The sequence below is a fragment of the Phocoena sinus genome, chromosome 10 (assembly GCF_008692025.1).
Source record: "Phocoena sinus isolate mPhoSin1 chromosome 10, mPhoSin1.pri, whole genome shotgun sequence".
Taxonomy (NCBI): Eukaryota; Metazoa; Chordata; class Mammalia; order Artiodactyla; family Phocoenidae; genus Phocoena; species Phocoena sinus.
The window spans coordinates 61,013,891-61,035,712 of record NC_045772.1 but is presented as its reverse complement, the minus strand read 5'-3'; the positions used below and the strand labels follow the sequence as shown (position 1 = coordinate 61,035,712).

Genomic DNA, 21,822 nt, shown 5'->3' with positions numbered 1-21,822 from the left:
TATGATAGTTTTCCTTGACATACTAATCACCTCAGGGATTCATCTCATACTCCAAACCACTGAATTGAATGATAGGGATAGAACAATGTTTAAATGATATTTTAAGGAGTGAGACCTGGGGCTAAAATCGCTCCTTCTAGCATGATCAACTGGGAATAGTCCAGTGGGATTTTCCATGGAAACAACATAATTTTTTTTTTATTTAAACAAAACCTCTTCTGAATCAGAAGAATGTTTGGAAAAATTACCACTACCTCCCAAAATAGTTTTAAAAGGTTCTCTGGCAGCTTTGGTTGGCCAACGATAAAGCCACTTTCCCTCCATCTCTGGGTGAGTGGAGGTAATATTCCCTTATGCTTAGAGAGTACTTCAGGTAAGGGCACATGAAAAAGTCACGACTCAAGTGGAACAGGACGGGGCAGCTAAGGGCATGGCTATGGCAGAAGAGGGCCTTTTGGATCTCTGGTCTGAGGCTCATATAAACTTTTCCCATTCATGAACAAACAGCCAAACAGCCAGAAAATGTGTAAGAAAACCCTTAGCCTGCTCTGATGATTCCAAAGAAATCAACAGGTGTTTACTGAATACATTCTGTGTTTTGGTGCTATAAGCATACACTTGTGTGTATATTTGGGGGAGGGGGAGATAGGAGTATAGGAGTCTGGGCCAAATATAAGACACGGTTCTTGCCATAGAGAACTAAGAGTATGTTTTTTAGTTGAGGAAATCAATTTATATATATAGTATCATAGTATACAAAAAAATAGGTGCCATGTACAGTAGAGAAAAAAATTGTTATAGAAACTAAATAAAGACAAATTAATGACAGCAGTTAGGAAAGGTTTCAAGAAGCGGGACTTGAGCTGGGCCTCTAAAGAATGGCTTCAGATGGTAGAGAAGAGAGGAGATTAGGAAGATAAGAGGAGTAAGTCAGGTGAAGGCACAGAGAGAGGCAGGGTATGGGCACCAATATATAGATGAGGAGAAAAAGGTATGTCTATGTCAACTTACATCCCGTTAGGGATGTAAGTTGCATCTAAAGTTGGGTGGGGCGCATAGTGGAGGGGGCGCAGGAGGTGCTGACCGCAGGCTCCGAGCAGAGGGGCTGGTGGAGTGCCTTGGGGTGCAGTGTGGGGCACCCATGAGCCCAGGACGAGGTGTCCAATGAACAGACGGCGCCCCCAGGAGCCTTGCCGACCGGCAGGACTACAGAATGGTACCCCTAAATGGAGAGAGTTAGGGTTGATCAGAGAGGACGAGAGACAAGGAAGGCTTCTGAAGGAGAGCATCCTCCGATTCTTCCCCCACCTGAATCCCTGTTGCTATGGAGACCACCACATGGGACTGAGACCTGGTATGAGAGCCTGCACGCTGTGCTGAAGGCTCTAAATGCCACTCTTCACAGCAACTTGCTCTGCTGGCCAGGGTCAGACAACCTGACTGAGGAGAGGCAGGCCACCCTACCTGGCCGCGATGACAACTCCTACAGGTACATTCTCTTCATCATGTTCCTATTTGCTGCCACTGTGGGCAGCCTCATCCTGGGATACACCCGCTCCCGCAAAGTGGATAAGCACAGTGACCCCTATCATGTATACATCAAGAACCAGGTGTCTATGCTCTGATGCTAAGAGCCCGGGGATGGCGGAAAATCAAGATTCCTGAGGATTATCTTGTGGGGCCCCCAGAACTCAGCTATGTGTTACATCAGGCCTCAGAGTCCTAGTCTGTAAGATCAACAAGAAACAGTGCTAAGGGAGGTCATTTCTGGGGTAGGAGGAGAGGATCTGGCAGAACTAGGCCTTGTTGATAAGGATTTTTTCCAGCAAAATGACTTTACAGACAGTGGGAGCCCTATGAACAAATATATAAAAGTGGCACGAACTCCCTGGCGGTCCAGTGGTTAGGACTCTGCGCTCTCACTGCCAAGGGCCTGGGTTCAATCCCTGGTTGGGGAACTGAAATCCCACAAGCCATGCAGTGTGGCCAAAAAAAAAAAAAATTATATATATATATATATATATATATATATATATATATATATATATATATAAAAAAGTGGCAACAGATGATGACAAATGAGTGTTCTAGTGGCTGTAGTGTTGGGGGCTAGGGGTTAGAGGAAGTTGTAGCAGAGGGAAATGAGACAGAAAAATGCCCTGAGGACACATTTTTTGATGTGTTATCTTCAATAACCTGAGAAACAGCGATGATTATCCCGTAACACAGACAGGAAATCTAAGTTATGTTACTTACTTATATTTTTTCACATTTTATGTTTTTCAGCCCATTTAACATTTGTGATTTTTACTCCCTGTGAAGGAAGCAGAGCAAGTGCCATTCTGCCCATTTGGGCCAAAGCAGTGCCATGACTGGAACCCAGGTTCTCTGGTCTCCTTGCCTAGTGCTTTGCAAAACTCTGTGCTACCTAGGAGTGGATCTAGGCCTGAAACTTATATAATTCTGGGGGGCCCTCCTTAAGAAAAAGAATTTTAAAATATCTTATTTTTGCAAGTACTACAAAAACATATCACCATGTTAATACATTGTTAGGGCCCCTCCTAAGATCTTAAGGAGGAACCATGTGAGTACAGGGCCCTGACTGTTAAGCCTCATTAGCTCCATGGTTCCTGTGCCCCTCCAGCCATGTCCCAGTGCCCTTCCCAGCCCCATCTCCAGTCCTGGGGACTTCACTATCTCTAAGGCAGCCTCTAACATTTTGAATGAATTCTGTGAGAAATTTTCTGATATCAAGTTGAAATCTACTTCTAGAAGATTATTATCACACCTAGAAGATTATCATATTAAAAGAGGCAGGTACCTGATTCAGTGGAAAGAGAACCAGCCCTGATTCTACTACCAGTGTGGTGTATAAACTGGCTAGACACTTAAAAATAAATAAAATAAAGTTGGGTGGACACCATGGGGCTAGGTTATAGAAAGCCTGAAAAGCCAAATATAAATAGCCTTAAAGTAAGAGAAAACAGGAAGATAATGACAGATTTTGAGCAGAGAAGAATTTCAGGAAGTCTGGCTTTTTGACAGAATGAAAGGTGGATTAGAATGAGAGACGAGTCAAGGAGACCAGCTAGGAGACTATGGAGGAATTCAAGCACAGTGACAGTGGATGGCAGGAAAAACAGAAAAGAACAGAACAGTCAGAATTTGAAGAAAGAATAAAACAACTCAAGATTTTGATAGTACTGCTATCAGTGAATAACAAAGGAGAGGAATTGGTTTAGGGCAGGGGTCCCCAACCTGTGGGCGGGCCGTTACCAGTTCGCAGCCTGTTAGGAGCTGGGCCGCACAGCAGGAGGTGAGCGGCAGGTGAGCCGAGCAAAGCTTTATCTGCTGCCCCCCATCGCTCCCATCACCCCCTGAACCCTACCCCTACCCCCCCACTCCCACCCTGCCCGCGGTCCTAGGAAAAACTGTCTTCCATGAAACCGGTTCCTGGTGCCAAAAAGGTTGGGGACCGTTGGTTTAGGGGACAAGGAGTTCCCTAATTGACAGCCATTGACATGAAGACTTGAATGACAGAAAGACAGCCAAGTAAGTGTTCAATAAGGTGTTGAAATACATGTGAGATAACCAGGTCTTAATTTAGAGATACGAGAATCACCAGACTAGATAGGATAGCTGAAGTGTGCAATGGGGCGAACACTCCAAAACAGAATGCGAAGAATAACAGGAAAACATTTTATCTCCTTGGGATTGTCCTGTATCAATTTCTCTCCCCACTGCTGGAGGGCGGCATAGGCCTTTCCAGGCATTTGGAATAACCTCTCCAACTTGATAACTTTGACCCAAATTTAACTCTTTCATAAACTTCTCCAGTCAATTTCACTTAATAATTCTTAGTATTGATATTGTTTGTATTATTCACTTATACTTGACTACAAATACTAAAAATTTTTTTCATATATACATGCCCTGACAATAAACTTAAGTATGTGTTGCCTACATATATGTTTACGTCCTCTCCACTCTTTCCAAGGACCTCCCCCAGGCTTTTTTAAGGATCATCAATGACAATGTCCCCAACTCAAGCAAAGTGCCTGGTGCAAACAGTAGATACTCAACAAATCCTTGCTGAATTAATAAGGAACAGGAGATCTGTAGTGCAAGCCCCTTTCTTCATGTACAGAAGTATGGTAGGAGGTCCTCTCTTTCCTTCTCTGTGTCTCAGGCAGCATTTTGGCTAGTAGTACTTAGAGAAATTGTGCCTTACCTGAGTTATTAACTGATATAATAGAGTAATCACCAACTAAATCCCCCATTGGTTAAACATTGGGGTAAGCTTGCTTTAACTCAGGTTAAATCAGAACCTCTCATGGTATCAAAAGAAAAAGCCCATTTTGGTTTGTCTGTTTGTCTAGCTGAAAATGGCACAACAGAGCTGCTGCACGGTTTGAGAGCAGTTGCTGAGAATGCTCCCTTGAGAATGGCATAGGTAAGCAAAACAATATCCAAAAAAACCAGTGAGAGGTTCCAGGTCACCCAAATCGGCCTAGAAAAGTCCCACTGACTAAGTGTCTTGTTTGTCCTCAATGGTGTCTGGGTTCATAAAGGGAAGTTGAATTTACAAACTGACAATCTGCCTACAGGGGGTGGGGGGAAGACGACACTGACACCCAGTGGAAGAGAAGTAGCCAGGCTAGGTCGGCTCTCTTGCTTTCTTTTGTTCACCCCTTCACTGTGGGTAGGGAGAAATGTCAAAGGCGTCTTTTGTCTGTAAATCTTCCAAAGTCCTAATAAAAAGAAGGCAAGGAGGGAACAGACTGAAAGAAAGCTACAACAAAACCTCAACACACCCACCTCGAAAACCACAGAACCCAATCGTATTAAAAACTGAGAGTGGAGGACACAATAGAAACTTGGGAGCTTTTAGTGTTCCTCTTTCCTGATTAAATGCAGATCACATAAGGGCTCTTAATGGGAGAAGGGGAGTACAGCTCCCAGTACATCTGGTCCCTGGTATTAATCTTAACTGTCTGGTGATATCAAGGCACATGGCTTCTGGGGCAGCAAATACCTGCAATGATGACTGAGTCAGTTCGGGCTGGGCCAAATTTCAATGTCATCTCATGCTTGTGTTTATGAACTGCCAGGTGGTCCTCATTTGTAAATCTCTGAAACGAAACAGAAACAGAGATGTGAAAAAAAAATAAGCCATTCAGTGCCTTTTCAAAATGTCCTACCAAACATCCTGCAACAAGGTTGGTCCTTGGAAAGAGGGACTGGAGAAGGAATAGAAAGGAGGAAAAAATGGAAATGATGGAAAAGGAGAGAAGATGGATTAAAAAGGAGAAAATAGGGAAGGAGAAAACAAAGCACTAGAAATCTTGGAGGAGAGGGTAAGGGGAAGACCATAGCACCAACTGCTCTGTAATATCAGGTCCAAACTAGAGAAATGGACAGATTGTTGGTGAAGTGGGATCCAGGAAGGAGGTTCCAAATGAAAAAAACATTAAGGCAAACTCGTAGCAAACAAGGGGAAAATAATTTTTAATAAAAATAATAAAGAGGAGAAGGGAAAGGCTGGGTACTAGTTGGTCATCAGAAAAATAGGAAATTCAGAATGAAGTTCTCCACAGTGGGGCTGAATTGGACTGTTTATGAGCGGGCTAACAGGGAGATAAATTATGCAGGATTAGGAGAACAATTTAACTTCCTGGCCCCCACAGTGCTGCAGCAGGCGTCTGCCCAGATCTTTGGCTCAGGGTTTTAATGAGCCAGGATGGAGCTGTAGAGGACAGAGGCCCAACAGCCAGCAGTAATGGCACACACCAGCCCCATTGGCCAAATGCTGTCTCCCTTAATCGGGCAGGCCGCCTGGGCTCCATCAGCCATAAAGGGGCCAGTGCAATGTTGTTGGCTATATAATGGTAGAATAAAAATGCAAGCAAAAAATTTTTTTTGGGTAGGGAGAAGCCTGTGGCCAGGATGAGGGAAGGGAAAAAGGAGATGGTATAGAGATTTTATTTATTTAAGGGTTTGGGTGAAAGGACAATGAAAATGTGAGGCTAGGTCTGCTTCAGTTTATGACTAAGTAAGACAGTGTTACTGGACAATAATTTATGCTCCCACCCCTTCTTCAGAAGGGGGAGGTGAAGGGAACAGATGAACAGCAGTAATTCAGAACAATGATACACTCAAAATTTCCTCTGAGGCTGGCTGGCTAGTTCCTTCATTAAAACATGCCTGCAACACAGTAACAGCTTGGATGCTGCAGTTTTCCACAGCTCTTTCACCAGCCAGGCTCCAAAACATGGTGCTATTTGTCTTTTTGTTTCTAAAAATAATGATTGGTTAGTCCTCTCTTTTCACTTTCCTCGTTAGATAGATACACACTTCCCACCAAAACTACCTTTAGCCCTCTATCCACAGCTCTTCCTGACTGCAAACCAGACAGGAGTTGGCCCCATCCTAGCACCTATCCAGTCAAGAAAGCATCACTGAACTGTTTAAATTCCTTTATTTTATCTATAAGTAGCTTTTCCCAAATTTGCTCTGAGCCCTATCATAACTAAAGCCAGCTTAAGACCTAAAATCCTTCCAGGCTAGGCCTATAGGCCTGAAGGGTGAAGGAAAATTTCAATTAAAATATGAAGAATCAAGAAGTACAACAGTCAAAAGAACACTGCCTTAGTGGTTTCCAATAGATCTAGGACAAAACCGAATAAAGTGTGGGGATATTTAGCCAAGAACTTTAGTTTTCTCTATCGCTGGTGAACCGTAGATATCAACTTTGTCAGTCACAGATTTTTCCTAATGAAAGAAGGGTGGGGGTGGGAAAGGGGGGGAACAGTCTGTTAACCATGGGTATATTTCTAGGTTAAACAAGTCACCGTGGAGGGTCTGGGATTGCCGGGTATTCAGTAAAAGGAGATGAGCAGAACTAGTCTAAAAAGGAGGAAAAAACCATCATTTCACAAGGATAGGAAGAATAGTGGATAAGACGGGTATACATTTTCAAAATGTAATAGTAATAACCATCTTTTTTCAAAAATACATTTATAAGTAACTTCAAGGAAATTTCCTGTAGGTAGCTTTAAAAAATTGGCACAATGTTCCAGAATACAGAAGAATGACTTTCATGCAAAAAAGTCCTTTTCTACTATTGGAAATACAGCTTATCCAAAACTGCTTGGAAGACGATTTTATTTTATTTTAGAATTTATTTTATTTTATTTATTCATTTTTGTTGGCTGCGTTGGGTCTTTGTTGCTGCGCGTGGGCTTTCTCTCTAGTTGCGTGAGCGGGGGCTACTCATTGCAGTGGCTTCTCTTGTGGAGCACGGGCTCTAGGAGCACGGGCTTCAGTAGTTGTGGCACGCCGGCTCAGTAGTTGTGGTGCACGGGCTTAGTTGCTCCACGGGCATGTGGGATCTTCCCTGACCAGGGCTCGAACCTGTGTCCCCTGCATTGGCAGGTGAATACTTAACCACTGCGCCACCAAGGAAGTCCCTTGGAGAAAGATTTTAAACCTCCAGGTTTCGCTCTCGTTAGGACTGTTTAATATTTTAAAAGGCAACTCCGCTTCTTGTTACAACTTCTCTGCACAGTCCTGACTTGCTTGTCCTCTAGTTCTTGTTTGTCCTCTAGTTCTTGTTTGTCCTCTAGTTCTCTGCTGCACACCCCCCACTCCCTTCTACACCGCCCTATTCCCCTTTGAGCTCTTTATTTTTTCCAAATCAAAAGCTGGGATATGAAGAGGACTGAAGGTGACTGAAGGGATCTCCCACCTATCAGCATCTCAGAGGGTTTTGATAACTGTGAAGTGGGTAGAAAAAAAAAATCACGTCTTTATTTTCACTAAACTCTAACTGAAATTTAGCATTCCTAATTCATAATAGAAATTGCACACATTTTCATATCACATTATAGTTATTGTAGATATCTCAAAATAATAGCCTTTATACTCATCACTACTTCAAAATTATGATAGTCACTAGACCTACCACTAGAACTTATAGACAGCATTATGCTTAAAAAAGCACATGTTACATTATCAAATATTTTAAAAACATTTTTAATAACTATATATCAAAATAATTGCTTCCTTTATAATCCTATGTCTTTTATTTTATTGATTTAAAAATATTATTCTGGGGGCTTCCCTGGTGGCGCAGTGGTTGAGAGTCCGCCTGCCGATGCAGGGGACACGGGTTCGTGCCCCGGTCCAGGAAGATCCCACATGCCACGCAGCGGCTGGGCCCGTGGGTCGTGGCTGCTGGGCCTGCGCGTCTGGAGCCTGTGCTCCGCGGCGGGAGAGGCCACAACAGTGAGAGGCCCATGTACCGCAAAAAAAAAAAAAAAAAAAAAAAAAAAAAAATTAAAAATATTATTCTGAGAAGGGGTTCATAGGCCTCACCAAACTGCCATTGGGGGTTATGACACCACAAAAGTTAAGAATCCCTCCTGACTAAATCAGGTAGTATGCTTCAGAGGATGAGCCAAAAGGGCAGAATTTTAAGAAGCAGGGCACTGGCCTGGTCTCGGCTCTGGTCATCTCTCCCTGCTATTTCTAACACAGTTCTTGTATGCCCAGAGTAGGAGGGAGAGAATAAAAGTTTACTGAAGTTTTTTTTTTTTTAAATCAAAGTGAATGTCACTCTGGCTATGATTTTCATTGTTCCTTATATTCTCTCTCGTTTTAAGAGTTAACTCAAGAATTCTCTAGATCAATCTTGAACCACATGCTTAGGAAACCATACCTCTAAAAGCAATTTCTCAATTAAAACATCTAAAATTATTAAGTGATAAAAATTTGACCTTATTAAAAAATAGATTAGGGGCTCCCAAAAGGATTTCCTTTTTGAATTACTGCCCATTTAAAAATCTAGCTCTCCCACTTGTTAATACCCTTCGTGGGTCTTCCTTTGTTCTTTGCTCTTACCTATGACTAAGGTTATGGCAAAGAGCCACTCAATTTAGGGAACATTCACTGTGGTTGTAGGGTAAATAATGATAATTATCAATAAACATGTAGATATTCACCATCTCCAAGAAAACTGAGGGCTGATATTATTCAAAATGGGGGCTAAAGAATTTGAGTTACAGTGGATCAGGAAGGCATTTTATATGCCTTGGGAGAAGATTTGAATAGCAACACAATAAAGTTTAGAGTCTTATTAGCTCAAGTAAGTGAATCAGGACAGCTTCTTGGCATAAATGGGAGAGGGAAAGTATTATGTGCTAATTTGTACCCTATCTTTAGACCAAGATGATTTAGATTTGCCCTATCCAATACGGCAGCCACTAGCCGCGTGTGGCTACTGAGCGCTTGAAATGTAGCTAGTCTAAACTGAGATGTACTGTACTAAGTCAAAGATTTAGTACAAAAAAAGAAAAAGAGAATGTAAAATATCTCATTAATTTTATTTTCATTATATGCTGAAATGACAATATTTTGAATACGCTGGGTCAAATAAAATATATTATTAAAATTAATGTCACTTGTTTATTTTTGATTTTTAATGTTTCTACTAGAAAATTTAAAATTAGATACGTAGCTTGCATTTCGTGATTTGCAATACATTTCTTTTGGACAGCTCCGACCTAGATAACATGCTCAAAGATCTAATGGGAATTTTAATCATGTGCCAAACTTGATTCTTTTTTTTTTTTAATTTATTTTTTTGGCCATGCCACGTGGCTTGTGGGATCTTAGTTCCCCAACCAGGGATTGAACCCAGGCCTTCAGCAGTGAAAGTGTGGAGTCCTAACCACTGGACCGCCACGGAATTCCCCAAACTTGATTTTTTCCCCACAAACACAGTTTTTCTAAATACAGTTTATACTATATGGCAGTGGTTCTCAACAAGGGGCAACTCTGCCCCCGACATTTGGCAATATTTGGAGAAATATTTGCTTGTCACAACCTGGGGGATGTTACCGAACTCTAGAGGGTTGAGGCCTGGGATGCTGATATATATCCTATAGTGCACTGGCCAGCTCTCCAAAACAAAAAATTATCTGACCCAAAATGTCATTTGTGTCTCTGCTGAGAAACCCTGCTACAAGATAACAGGGAAAGAAAGAAACAAACAAACCAAAAAAAGGGCTGTTTTTTAGTTTCTCTTGCCAAACTGCCAACACATGTTTTTGGATCTGAAACTTGGAAGGAAAAAAACAGGCAGAAAACTCCCAACCTCATTTCATAAAATGGCTGATGTACTACTGATCTGCAAATACCTAGGATAGGGAAATTAGGAAGATGGAGACAGAAGGTACTGTATGTAATTGGGAGAAAAGACTAAATGGAATTCTAATGCACTGCCTTGTTAGTAGCAAGGAGATAACAGAAAAGGCAAATCAAAACAATTTTGGTTACTTCTGAATTTTACTCCCCAGTGGAGGAAAAAAAAAATCAAGAAAGGAAATTTTCTTAGTTTAAGAAATGTTAAGAAGCATAAAATGGAATATCAGGACTATGAGGAAGTCAATCTGAAAAGTGGTATTAGTATTAGGATGGGCAGTGAAAGTACAGTTTTGATAAAAAGTTTCCATTTCTAGGAAGTTTCATTCTCACCCATCCTGCTGTGATGAGAAACTGGAACCCTGGGACTTCCCTGGTGGTGCAGTGGTTAAGAGTCTGCCTGCCAATGCAGGGGACACAGGTTCGATCCTTGGTCCAGGAAGATCCCACATGCCGCAGAGCAACTAAGCCTGTGCGCCACAACTTCTGAGGCTGTGCTCTAGAGCCCGCAGGTTGCAACTACTGAGCCAGTGCACCACAACTACTGAAGTCCACGTGCCTAGAGCCCGTGCTCACAACAAGAGATGCCACCGCAATGAGAAGCACACACACCGCAATGAAGAGTAGCCCCCGCTCGCCACAACCAGAGAGAAAAGTCCGCGCGTGGCAATGAAGACCCAACGCAGCCAAAATAAATAATAAATTAATGAAAAAAAGAAAAGAAACTGGAATCCTACCTACTAGCAAACTGACAAAATAAGCAGAGCCAAGTAAAGTTAGGAATGGCTTGAAGAACAAGCATGGTGTGAACTGGAAATCAGGAATACATGTCAATGAATGAAGCCTTAAATTAAAAAAAAAATTTTTTTTATTTATTTTTGGCTGTGTTGGGTCTTCGTTGCTGTGTACAGGCTTTCTCTAGTTGTGGCAAGCGGGGGCTACTCTTCGTGCCGTGCGCGGGCTTCTCTCACCGCAGTGGTTTCTCTTGTTGCGGAGCACGGGCTCGAGGCGTGAGGGCTTCAGTAGTTGTGGCACGAGGGCTCAGTAGTTGTGGCTCATGGGCTCTAGAGCGCAGGCTCAGTAGTTGTGCTGCACAGGCTTAGTTGCTCTGCGGCATGTGTGATCTTCCCGGACCAGGGCTCGAACCCGTGTCCCTTGCATTGGCAGGTGGATTCTTAACCACTGCACCACCAGGGAAGTCCCTGAAGCCTTAAATTTTTTAATTTTTAAAAAGTTGATGTATAATGTATACAAACTGTAAAAAATCTCAAGTATACAGCTCAATGAATTTTTATATAAGTACATGCTGGTGTAATTACAACCCAGATCGAGAGATGAAATATTTCGGGCACCCCAGAAGGCCCCCTCATACCCCACTTTTCTTAAGCTTTTAAATGAAATAATTATATAAAACACTTAGTACCTGGCATACAGCATGTATTCAGTTAGTTCTCTCCTCTTTCCCTTTTCAAATCTCAAGGCAGACCGGTATTGTAGTAAAAATTAGTTTTTCTTTGTAGAATAATTCTAAATAAGTCAGTGCTTAGAGTTCTTTTACTAATCCTGTTAAGACTAGTCTCCCAGAAGCTTTCTGAAACAGCAACACTAAACAGAATTGAAGAGAAGGCTCAGGGCAAATGAGAGCTCAGGCCAAACTAAAGCTAAATGTTTGTCTTTTGACTCTGAGCCAAGCACAAGCATATGGGCATCAGAAATGTAGTAGTTTCAAGTAAATCCTTGGTAAAGTTTTGTGACTAATGAAATTTCTGTGCAGTATGCACTCAACCCCTAGCCAAATTCATTCCTGAAATGTTGTTTTTGGCCACCACAGCTCCAGTTTCCATGTGGATTTGTCTCACATTTAAAAATGCTCTTATATCCTGACCTATGATTAATTCACGTCACTTTCCTTGTTTTAGAAGAGTAGGCTGGGGGAAGGAGACAAATCAGAACTCTTTAGTTATTAGGAAATGAGCCCTGAATGCCTAAACTATCAGGCAACTGAATTTATATTTATGATAGTCTGAAAGTCACTTACGCTGAAACCTAACTACTCTCTTCTCCAAAGTTTGTGGGTTTGGCAGCGCTTCATGGACAGAATAGCTTTCTTTTATTACAGTATCTATACTTGGGCATATTCTGATGAAAGAAAATAGTTTGAAAAAGCAGGAGAAAACTGAGAACTATAGGTAGAAAGCTATAGAATACAGTGATCTTGGTGCTGAGTAGGGTGGCAAGAATAGCTGACCTTTTTTTGAACACTATTTAATCACTTCAGCTGATCACATATCCTGAAAGAAGAAACTGGGAGATCAGCAACAGTCTTAATAAGGCTTCTCACCCTCACTGCAGAGCTTCTATTCCCAATGCATCATTTATATTTGGGAAAGCAGGGAAAGGGAGAAGGGAAGGGACTAAATACACATACCTCAATCCAACATAACTTTCGTTTGTACCTTAGTCAATCTTAGGCTCCTGCTTTCTACTTCAAGATGCTGCTGTTTACAAAATGAGTCACACATCCTGCTTTGAATGCTTCATGGCTCTTGAATGAATCATTTCAAAGTACAGGATTGTTCAACAAATAAATACAACCACAGCAGCAGCAGCTCATAGGCTGCATGTGTGAGCAAGGTAATTTACAGAGGAAAAATAAGAACAGGAAACTTCTTCTCAAAATATTCTAAGAGAAAATGTCAGGGGAATGAAGGAGTATAAACTAAAGGGAGGGGGAAAAACCCACCAAATTGTACCTAAGGTAAATTTCTTTGTCTGTGGATTGAGGAATTTTCTGCTTGGGGAAGGCTGTTTGAGTGTCTTAGAAGATTCTGGCAGCTGACTAAATTAGTCCCTTGTAAAAAGAAGGAATTTTGAGAGGAGAGACATTATTTGATAGTTGGTCTAGCAGAGAAGCCATCTGATAGAATATATGCCCCTCAAGGGCAAGAATCCTCATATGTTTGCTCGTGGAAGTATTCCAAGCACTCAGAACAGTACCTGCACATAGTGGATGCTTAATAAACAGCTGTTGAATAAATGCCAACTAGCATATCTCATTAAAGGGCTACAAAGCATCCCCAACTTATAAAACTCTTATCCATGTGTACAATGGCAGGAGTATTTTCATCATCAACATTCAAAAGGACAGTTGATATTGTAAACACCAGCTCTTTCCTATGGAACTAAAGGCTGGGCCCAGTGGGGACCAAGAATACCCTAATGGGAGGAGCTTAGAATAAGAAACAAATAGAATTTCAAAAATGAAGACAACAGGAAAAGATCAAAATGGCAGCAAAAGGGATTTAAATCACTGGGAAGAATTTCTTGACTCAGAGGGTGGGGGCGCTGAAATCATTTCCAAAGGAGATTTTAAAGCAATGTAAAATCTATTAGTTTTCTGGTCCTCTTGTATTTTTTGTAAATGATTTTTTAAAAATAATTTAGTATTTTATTTATTTATTTTTGGCTGCGTTGGGTCTTCGTTGCTGCGTGCGGGCTTTCTGTAGTTGTGGCGAGCGGGGGCTACTTTTCATGAGGTGCACAGGCTTCTCATTGCAGTGGCTTCTCCTGTGGCAGAGCACGGGCTCTAGGCGTGTGGGCTTCAGTAGTTGCACCACACAGGCTCAGTAGTTGTGGCTTGTGGACTCTAGAGCACAGGCTCAGTAGTTGTGCTGCACAGGCTTAGTTGCTCCGTGGCATGTGGGATCTTCCCAGACCAGGGCTTGAACCTCTGTCCCCTGCACTGGCAGGTAGATTCTTAGCCACTGCACCACCAGGGAAGTCCCTGGTCCTCTTGTATTTTTATAACTTTATTTTCTCCTATTTTTCCACTAACACTTTCTATCCAGGTCAGTCTCTACTGATCTGCAAAATCCACCTGTTTTCAATTTTGTGCCTCCATACAATCGCCCTATTCTCAGACATGCCTTCCTCTCTCCCCTCAGTTTATCCAAATACTACAACTTTCCAAGGTCCAGCTGAAATCCAATTGCTTTTTGAAAGCTTCTCTAATCTTCAGTAGTCTATCTTTTCTGAACTTGTATGGTACTCTGAACAATCTGAACCATATAATTTAGAATTCTAGTCTACATGGCCTCACTATAAAGGATATAGTTTTATCCTTTAAACTATAAACTACCAGAGGGTTAAAAATGTATCCTACACTTACTTTTTTTTTTTTTTTTATGGCCATGACATGTGGCTTTTGTAATCTTAGTTCCCCAACCAGGGATTGAATCCGGCCCTGGCAGTAATACCGCCGAGTCCTAACCACTGGACCGCCAAGGAGTTCCCCTACACTTATTCCTTACCTTCCCCACCACCCCCATGTTGGGGCTTAACTCCGTGGAGAGCACACAATAGGCGCTCAATAAATTCCTTTTTAAGTGATTAGGTCAAGTTTTATATAGTGGTATGAGAAAAACTGTTGAAAAGCTTTATCACCTTTAGATTCTAAGACCTTTAACAGGGCACACTTTCAGAATGATCTGATCCCTTTCCATCTCCACTTCCAAAGTATATTTCATCATGCAAATAAGTGAGAATCAGTGTATCCTTCCCACTGTTTTGTTAGACACCAGATTCCCTTTATTACAGAAAGGCACTTAGGACACTTTCAGTACACTGGAGTTATACTGCTGTTGTATGAAAGGATACTGGTGCCATGTCTTGTGGGTCAATTTACTTTCTTTGGGTATCTGAGTCCATTGCTGAACTTTATTACCAACTAAAATGCTCTGTGCAAAAAATGTCAATTCATCAACAGCAACCTTTTCTTTCTTCACTCCCCAAACCACTAGTGGTAATTTTAACCACATCCTTTTAAGCATTTTCTTTTAGGATCTCAATTACTTGAATTTTACTGGGCAGAATATCAGCATCCCACAGGAGTCAAGCCATGTCAAGAACTGGATTCCTCTGTTTACAAAGTTTACCCTGGAGAATCTGACAAGAGGAAAAGGTATATTACAATCAAATCAACAAACCAGTTGGGGGTTGGGGAGTGGAAAAATGATATTCAAACCCACAGTCAGCACGGAATTGCTGGATTTTCACTGTTAGGATCTGGGATTAACATTAATGCATTATTCCATAACATACAGACCAATGATGCAACTATTCCTCTAAGTAGCAGAAGTTTTAAACACTCAGCCACACCCAATCACTCATTTTATTTTCGTTCCTGTTCCCTCCTCCTGTTTATGACAAATGTGAAAAATCATGAGCCCCATGGGTGGTATCTTTTGCCTAATAAATCACAGCAGAAAGGAAACAGGCTCCAAAGGTCATACAGGCCAACTCCAACCAGGGATTGGGCAGTGTAGAAAAGAGGGTGGCAAATATAATTTCTTGTCAGTTTAACTGAGGAAAAATAGGTATTTTAGTTTTATTTTATTTATGAATCTTGTTTATTATGGGATTGAAAAATATAATTTTACTTTAGGTTTCAATGTACTTAGAAAGTCCTGGTCATCTCAACTTCCATGGGATTCCCTAGTATCACAGGAAAGCAGTAAGTATAAATCTTTTCTGCTCCTCCTCTTGCTCTCTTTTTATTTTTTTATTGTGGTAAAATATACATAACACAAAATTTACCATATAAACCGTTTTAAGTGTACAGTTCAGTGGTATTAAATACATTCATATTGTTGGCAACCATCACCACCATCCATCCCCCATAACTCTTTTTCTTTTTTTAATTTATTTTTTGGCTGTGTTGGTCTTCATTGCTGCGTGCGGGCTTTCTCTAGTTGCGGCAAGCGGGGGCTACTCTTCATTGTGGTGCGTGGGCTTCTCACTGCGGTGGCTTCTCTTGTTGCGGAGCACGGGCTCTAGGTGCGTGGGCTTCAGTAGTTGTGGCACGTGGGCTCAGTAGTTGTGGCTTGCAGGCTCTAAAGCGTAGGCTCTGAAGCGTAGGCTCAATAGTTGTGGCACACGGGTTTAGCTGCTCTGAGGCATATGGAATCTTGCCAGACCAGGGCTCAAACCCATGTTCCCTGCATTGGCAGGCAGATTCTCAACCACTGCACCACCAGGGAAGTCTCCAATTCTATTTTGTAGAACTGAAACTCTATACCCATTAGACAATAACGCCCCATTCTCCCCTCCCCCCATTCCCTGGCACCACCATTATACTTTCTGTCCTTATGATTCTGACTACTCTAAGCACCTCATATGAGTGAAATCATACAGTATTTGTCTTTTTGTGACTTATTTCACTCAGCACATCTTCAAGGTTCCTCCACATTGTAGCATATTGCAGAATTTCCTTCTTTTTAAGGCTGCATGATAGCCCACTGTATGTATATTCCACATTTTTTTGTTCATTTATCAGTAGATGGACACTTGGGTTGCTTTTGCAGTTTAGATACTGTGAATAATGCTATGAATACAGTTGTACAAATATCTCTGCTTTCAGTTCTTTTGGGTATATACCCAAAAGTGGAATTGCTGGATCATATAGTAACCCTATTTTTAATTTTTTGAGGAACTGTCATACTGTTTTCCTCATTGGCTGTACCATCTTACATTCCCACCAACAGGGCAGAAGAGTTCCAATTTCTCCATATTCTTGCCAACACTAGTTATTATCTGTTGTTTTTTTTAAGTAACCATTCTAATGGGTGTGAAGTAGTACTGTAGTTTTGACTTGCATTTCCCTAATGATGAGTGATATTGAGCATTTTTTCATGTGCTGGTTGGCTACTCGTATATCTTCTTTGGAGAAATGTCTATTCAACGTTTTCGCCTATTTTTTTAAAAAATTATTTATTTATTTATTTATTTATTTATGGCTGTGTTGGGTCTGCGTTGCTGTGCATGAGCTTTCTTTAGTTGCGTCAAGCAGGGGCTACTCTTCATTGCAGTGTGCAGGCTTCTCATTGCAGTGGCTTTTCTTGTTGTAGAGCGTGGGCTTCAGTAGTTGTGGCATGTGGGCTCAGAAGTTGTGGCTCGTGGGCTCTAGAATGCAGGCTCAGTTGTTGTGGCGCACGGGCTTAGTTGCTCCATGGCATGTGGGATCTTGCCGGACCAGGGCTCAAACCCATGTCTGCTGCATGGCAGGCGGATTCTTAACCACTGCGCCACCAGGTAAGTCCCTCGCCTATTTTTTTATCAGGTTGTTTTTTTGCTGTTGCTGAGTTTTAGAAATTCTCTAAACATTCTGGGTATTAATCCTGTATCCAATATATGACTTGCAAACATTTTCTCCCATTCCGTAGGTTGCCTTTTTACTCTGTGGACATTGTCTTTAAATGTACAAAAATGTTTTAATTTTAATAAAATCCGACCTATTTTTTTCTCTTACTTGCTCCTCTGGTGTCATATCCAAGAAATCACTGTCAAATCCAATATCATGAAGCTTTTGTCCTATTTTTCTTCTAAGAGTCTTATACATAGTTGTTACATCTTCTTACTGCACTGAAACTTTTATTAATATATAATGTCCTTCTTTGTCTTTTGTAACCTATTTTGATCTAAAATCTATTTATTCTGGTGTTAGTAGAGCCACCACTTTGCTCTTTTGGATACTATTTGCATGGAGCATCTTTTTTCATCCATTCACTTTAAAAATATATATTTATTTATTTATTTTTATTTTGGCTGCACTGAGTCTTAGTTGTAGCATGTGGGATCTTTATCGCAGCACACGGACTTCTTAGTTGTGGCATGTGAACTCTTAGTTGTGGCATGAGAACTCAGTTGTGGCATGCATGCAGCATCTAGTTCCCTGACCAGGGATTGAACCTGGGCCCCCTGCATTGGGAGCACAAAGTCTTACCCACTGGACCACCAGGGAAGTTCCCATCCATTCACTTTCAACCTGTTTGTGTCTTTGGGTCTCAAGTAAGTCTCTTGTAGACAGCATACAGTTGGATCATATAGGGTTTTTTGTTTTGTTTTGTTTTTATTAAAGTGTAGTTGATTTACAATATTGCATTAGTTTCTGGTGTATAGCAAAGTGATTCAGTTATACATATATATTTTTTCAAATTATTTTCAATGATAGGTTATTACAAGATATTGAATATTGTTTCCTGTGTTATACAGTAAACCCTTATTGCTTATCTATTTTATATACAGTAGTGTGTATCTGTTAATCCCATACTCCTAATTTATCCCTCCATTTCCTTTGGTAACCATAAGTTTATTTTCTAGGTCTGTGAGTCTGTTTCTGTTTTATAAAGATTCATTTGCATTAGTTTTTAGATTCCACATGTAAGTGATATCATATAGTATTTGTCTTTCTCTGTCTGGCTTATTTCACTTGGCATGATGTTCTCTAGGTTCATCCATGTTGCTGCAAATGGCAATACTGCATTCTTTTTTGGATCATGTGTTTTTATCCATTCCGTCAATCTCTGTCTTTTGAGTGGAGAGTTTAATCCATTTACATTTGAAATAATTACTAATAAGAAGGAACTTACTTCTGTCATTGTGCTATTTGTCTTCCATATGTCTTATAGCTTTGTTGCCCCTCATTTCTTGCATTACTGTCTTTTGTTGTTGAGTTTTTGTAGTAAAAATTCTAAATTTCTTTCTCATTTCCTTTTGTGTATATTCTACAACTATTTTCTTTGTGGTTACCATGGGGATTACATTTAATATACTAAAGTTTTAATACGCTAATTTGAATTTATACCATCTTAACTTCAGTAACATACAAAAACTCTGCTCCTTTACAGTTCTCTGCCTACCCCTTTCAGCTGCTGATGTCACAAAATTACAACTTTATACATTGCGGACCCCAAAACATAAATAATTTTTAAAATGCATTAATCTCTTAAATTACATGAAAAACAATATTTGAAGTGACAAACCAAAGTTACAGTAATACTAGCTTTTACAATATAAATTTTTTTCCTTAAATGTATTACTGTCTTAAATCATGTAGGAAACAAAAAGTACAATTACAAGTCATTCATTCTTACAGTAATAATATTAGCTTTATAATTGCCCATGCATTTACCTTTCTTGAGATTCTTATTTTTCCCCACAGCTTTGAGTTACTGTCTAGTATACTTTCATTTCACTTTTCAAGACTCCCTCCAGCACTTCTTGCAGGGCAGGTCTAGCAGTCACGAACTCCCTCAGCTTTTACCTCTCTGGGAATGTCTTAATTTCTCTCTCACTTTTGAAGGGCAGCTTTGCTGGATATAGGATTCTTGGTTGACAGTTTTTTTTTTTAGCACTTTGCATATGTTTGGTCAACTGTTTTCTGGCCTCCAAAGTTTCTGATCAGAAGTCTACTTATAATCTTATTGATGATCCCTTGTATGTGATGATTCACTCCTCTCCTGCTGCTCTCAAGATTCTTTCTTTCTTTTTGGCCTTTGAAAGTTTGTTATAATGTGTTTTGATGTGGGTCTCTGAGTTCTTCTTCCTTGGAATTTGAGGGTTTAAAAAAAATTTTTTTTTAAGTCTTTTTTGAATGTGTTACAATATTGCTTCTGTTTTGGGTTTTTTGGCCCTGAGGCATGTGGGATCTTAGCTCCCGACCAGGGATCGAACCCACACCCGCTGCATTGAAAGGCAAAGTCTTAACCACTGGACCACCAGGGAAGGCCCCAGGAGTATGAGCTTTCTGTTTATAGTTATGTCTTTCAACAAATTTGGGAATTGTTCAGACGTTATTTCCTCAATTTTTCTCTCTGCCCCTTCTTCTCTCTTTCTCTATTCCCTCCCTGCCTCCTTCCCTGTACTTCTGGAACTCCAACAATGCATATATTTGTCTGCCTGATGGTATCCCACAGGTCCCTCAGGCTTTGCTTGCTTCTTGTCAGTATTCATTTTCTGTTCTTCACACTTGATAATTTCCAAATGCCTATTTTCTTTTCTTTTTTGTTTTTTTTTTGGCCTTGCTGCACGGCTTCCGGGGTCTTACTTCCCCAACCAGGGATCAAACCTGGGCCCTGGCAGTGAAAGGACTGAGTCCTATCCACTGGACTGCCAGGGAATTCCCCAAACTCCTATTTTCAAGTTCACTGATTCTTTCTTCTGCCTGCTCAAATCTGCCTTTGAATACCTCTAGTGAATTTTTCATTTCAGTAACTGAATTTTCAGCTCCAGAATTTCTTTTTAGGTTTTCTATCTCTTTATTGATATTTACGTTTTGTTCATACATTGTTTTCTTGACTTTCTCTACATCTTCCTTTAGTTCTTTGAGATTTAAGACAGGTGTTTCAAAGTCTTTGTCTAGCAAATCTGCCATGAGGCCTTTCTCAGGGACAGTTTATGTTGATTTTTTTTTTTTTTTTTTGTGGTATGCAGGCCTCTCACTGCCGTGGCCTCTCCTGTTGTGGAGCACAGGCTCTGGACACACAGGCTCAGTGGCCATGGCTCATGGGCCCAGCCGCTCCGCGGCATGTGGGATCTTCCTGGACTGGGGCACGAACCCGTGTCCCCTGCATCGGCAGGCGGACTCTCAACCACTGTGCCACCAGGGAAGCCCCATTTTTTTTTTATCCTTTGAATGGGCCATACTTTGCTGTTGCTTTGTACACCTTTTGTTTTTTTGTTGAACACCAGTCATTTCAATCTAATAAAACAACTCTGGAAATCAGATTCTTTCCCCCTTCTGCAGAATTTGCTTATTTTTGATATTGTTTTTGTTTTTATGATTGTTGTAGGGTCTCTGTGCCAAGGATCAGCATGAGGTGTAAATTTAATGCCTTCTTAGGTCTTTTCTGACACTTTCCCTAGGTATGCACAGTCACTTCCTAATTTTCCCCATATATGTGGCTGTTTTTGAATGTTCTTGACTTTAATGTCTGGCTTCCAAAAGGGGAAATAAGTGAAAAATGAAGGGGAGAAAAAGGGCACAGGACCTTTAAATCCCCTAGAAGTCACTTCAGCCAGGGAGGGAGGGGCTTGTAACAATGTGAAGAGGTTCAACAAAATGGCTACCTGTCTATACCTCTGTGATCAGAAGCAACAATCAGCACCCAGAGCATAGATCTCTGCTACTTAGAGGAAAGGACCTTTTTGACCATCCTAGCTCCCCCACATGCTGTGTGCAAACTGCTCTAGGAACACATGCACAGATGCTTGGCACTGGCTGAGGGTGGGGGGATGGGTAGCTGCTACTGTGCTGAGCTGAAATTGACTGAAATTAACCACAATTTACCCTCCAATTCTTCCCCTAGAAGTTGCAAGCCTTCAACAGACTCCAAATTTCCAAAATAGCTACATCAGACAGATTCTGCCAGTGCAATTGTCTATGTGGGGAAACAGATTCTTGATCCTTTCTACTCTGTCACCTTCCCAGAATCCCTCTCTCTCTCTTTTTATTATTAAATTTATTTATTTATTTATTTATGGCTGCACTGGGTCTTCATTGCTGCACACAGGCTTTCTCTAGTTGCAGCGAGCAGGGGCTACTCTTCGTTGTGGTACACAGGCTTCTCATTGCATTGGCTTCTCTTGTTGCGGAGCACAGGCTCTAGGCCTGCAGGCTTCAGTAGTTGTGGCACGCAGGCTCAGCAGTTGTGGCTCACAGGCGCTACAGCACAGGCTCAGTAGTTGTGGCACACGGGCTTAGCTGCTCTGCAGCATGTGGGATCTTCCCGGACCAGGGCTGGAAGCCGTGTCCCCTGTATCGGCAGGTGGACTCTGAACCGC

General features: G+C 41.2%; 2 protein-coding genes across 5 annotated transcripts in view; one reads left to right on the top strand and one right to left on the bottom strand.

The window, feature by feature from the left end:
• LOC116760294 (cyclic AMP-dependent transcription factor ATF-7) overlaps positions 1-21,822 on the bottom strand; it is an 89,643-nt gene that overhangs the window by 20,899 nt on the left and 46,922 nt on the right. For all 4 annotated transcript variants that reach the window (XM_032644958.1, XM_032644961.1, XM_032644959.1 and 1 more), the window contains exon 3: positions 5,036-5,132. In XM_032644958.1, coding sequence (XP_032500849.1) covers positions 5,036-5,132 — 97 coding nt within the window. The remainder of the gene's footprint in view (positions 1-5,035; positions 5,133-21,822) is intronic.
• Positions 1,227-1,625, top strand: LOC116760427 (potassium voltage-gated channel subfamily E member 3-like). The gene has a single exon (XM_032645281.1). It carries the CDS (start codon positions 1,227-1,229, stop codon positions 1,623-1,625), a length of 399 nt encoding a protein of 132 aa, XP_032501172.1.

Bases quoted from the DNA above. Each gene is read 5' to 3' on its own strand.
- LOC116760427 (XM_032645281.1), top strand. From the start codon at position 1,227: ATGGAGAGAGTTAGGGTTGATCAGAGAGGACGAGAGACAAGGAAGGCT.